Source organism: Nothoprocta perdicaria, unplaced genomic scaffold (assembly GCF_003342845.1).
Source record: "Nothoprocta perdicaria isolate Ctin4 unplaced genomic scaffold, notPer1 scaffold_302, whole genome shotgun sequence".
Classification (NCBI taxonomy): domain Eukaryota; kingdom Metazoa; phylum Chordata; class Aves; order Tinamiformes; family Tinamidae; genus Nothoprocta; species Nothoprocta perdicaria.
Genome location: NW_020455536.1, coordinates 622,391 through 624,562, shown reverse-complemented (window position 1 = coordinate 624,562; position 2,172 = coordinate 622,391). Strand labels below are relative to the sequence as shown.

General features: G+C 55.6%; 2 protein-coding genes across 3 annotated transcripts in view; both read left to right on the top strand.

The window, feature by feature from the left end:
• Positions 1-2,172, top strand: part of LOC112949997 (cell surface hyaluronidase-like) — a 49,959-nt gene that overhangs the window by 1,872 nt on the left and 45,915 nt on the right. Inside the window, exon 2 of the mRNA XM_026042468.1 lies at positions 1,355-1,407. Coding sequence (XP_025898253.1) covers positions 1,355-1,407 — 53 coding nt within the window. The remainder of the gene's footprint in view (positions 1-1,354; positions 1,408-2,172) is intronic.
• Positions 1,741-2,172, top strand: part of CEMIP (cell migration inducing hyaluronidase 1) — a 107,570-nt gene continuing 107,138 nt past the window's right edge. For both annotated transcript variants that reach the window (XM_026042465.1, XM_026042464.1), the window contains exon 1: positions 1,741-1,764. The gene's annotated coding sequence lies outside the window, so the exon portion shown is untranslated. The remainder of the gene's footprint in view (positions 1,765-2,172) is intronic.

Sequence of the window (2,172 nt, the reverse complement as noted above, 5' to 3'; positions counted from 1 at the left end):
CCTCTCCTCTCCTCTCCTCTCCTCTCCTCTCCTCTCCTCTCCTCTCGCTTTTAGTGAACTGGAAGCAGAAACCTGTTAGTCACCATTTCCCATTGCAGGTGTGAGGGGGTTTGGAAACGGTCTTAGGGCGAGGACGTGTCTCATTGCTGACCCCTGCAGTGCAAGCTTCAAGCTGGGGTTGCAAAAACAGAAATCAGCCTGAAAAAATGAAATTTGGAAAAGAGTGAAAGGAAAACATTTTAGCTGCTGAGCACCAAGATGCAGTTTACAACAGGCACTTCTGTGTTTGCCTTAAAGTGAATCTTCAGGAAAACAAGATGATGTTTCTAGTCTAATTTGCTCTGTAATTTTCCTTTTCGGGCCAGTTAATACTGGGGGAAACAACACTGAAATCATTCACCTCAAAGGAGGTTTTTCCTGAGAAAAAGAATGAGACCATTGTATCTGTGTGAATTTTGTGGCTACGGTGGGAAAGTGCCTCTGAACAGCACTTGTGCTTGGAGACGTTTGGTCCTTGGTCAGGGAAAGTCGCACTTAAACCAGGGTGACTTCAGCTTGGCTGCGGATTTTGTAGGGCCTGCAGGAAGTTCAGGGCTAGCTGACACTTGCATTACACTGGCTTTTACCGCCACAGTGTAGATTAGTGTTTTTTAAACATATTTCCTTTGCTTTAGATTCAAAGTCTATGAAATCTTTCATCTGGAGTAAGTATTTTTAAAATGAATGAGTTTTGCAGGGCCGTGACAGGTGTAAGATGAAGGTTCGAGTTCTCGTCCTCATATTTGACACTCTCAGTATCATCCAAACTAGGAARCTAGTGACTGGGGTAGTATATTTAGAGACAAAACGGCCTTTTCTTGTCTTGCCCAAAAATGCCACCAGCAACAGCTTCCCTGGACCGGTGACCACAGGTGATATCCTGATAGCAACAGCTCCAAGTCCCTCGACCTACATTCATACAGATCTTATTCGGGCATGAACTAAGCAYAATATTGAGTAAAGGTGCTTTTTAGGAAGCAAAATGACAGAAGCCACCTGAGGAGCCAGCACTAGGGGTGACTCAYGAGCAAAGAGCAGCAAAGGCGGCAGCTTGGGATTTTCCTTGCGTTTATGGAGTACGAAAAGCAGAGAGTGTTACCTGGATCTGTTCCTCTACGACGGACGTTCACCATTCAGCAATGCTCTGTGTGCCTAGCAGTTAGGGACATGTAGGCTCCAGGGCCAGSACGTTCACCCCGGGCATGTGGGTGCCCACTTGGGCACAGCTGCCCCTCGCCCCATCCCCTGTGCCCAGGGCACTTAGTGACATGACTGCCGGTTAACACGACTATAGCCTCTTTGTGCCCTCTGCCAGGAGAAAACACGTGCTGGAGTAAATTCCAAGGCTGGCAGATGGGGACAGTGGCTGTGGGACCCAGGCTGGAGGGGAGGCTCCCAGGTGGCCCCTGGGCAGAAGGTGGCCACGCACGAAGCTCTAAAGCACCTCCGCGTGTCCCCTGAAGATGCGAGGGGAGCCCGGGCCGGGGCGGCCCCGACGTGCGGGCCGGGGGCCGGTCGCCGGTGCACGTCCAGGCTGGAGGGCTCGTCCCCGGCTGGGAGGAGCCAGCTCGGCTGTAAACAGCGCGGGCACCGCCGGCGGCTGCAGGATGGATAAATAGGCGGCGGGGAGCGGGCGGAGCGGAGCGGAGCTGCCTCGCAGCGCGTGCGGCGCCCGAGCCCCGCGGCCGCCTCGGGGGCGCCCAGCAAAGTTTGCTCGTGGGCAAGGTAAGAGCCCGGAGCGGGCGAGCCCGCCCGCTGCTGCTCGCCCAGCCGCCGCTGGGGTTTCTTCTTCTTCTTCTTCTTTTTCCCTTCTTCTTCCCTCCTCGCCGGCTCTGCGTGTCGCTGTTGTGGTTGGTCTCGCCGTCTGTGCGGAGTAGTTGGTGTTTGCGCTCTTGATAGGTAGAGCTAAGGAAAACGGTAGCGCGTGATTATAAATATGCGTATATATATAAAAAATACACGGCGTGCGTTTGCGGCGGCTCCGTGCAGGAGCAGCAGCAGCAGCGGGCGGCCCCGCGGCCCGGGACGTCTGGTGGAGCAGCGAGCGGCAGCGCAGCAGGTCGGTACCGCGCCCCGCGCCCCCCGGCCCCGCGCCCGCCGCCGCCGCGGGCCCCGGCGCGCACCACGCGCCCG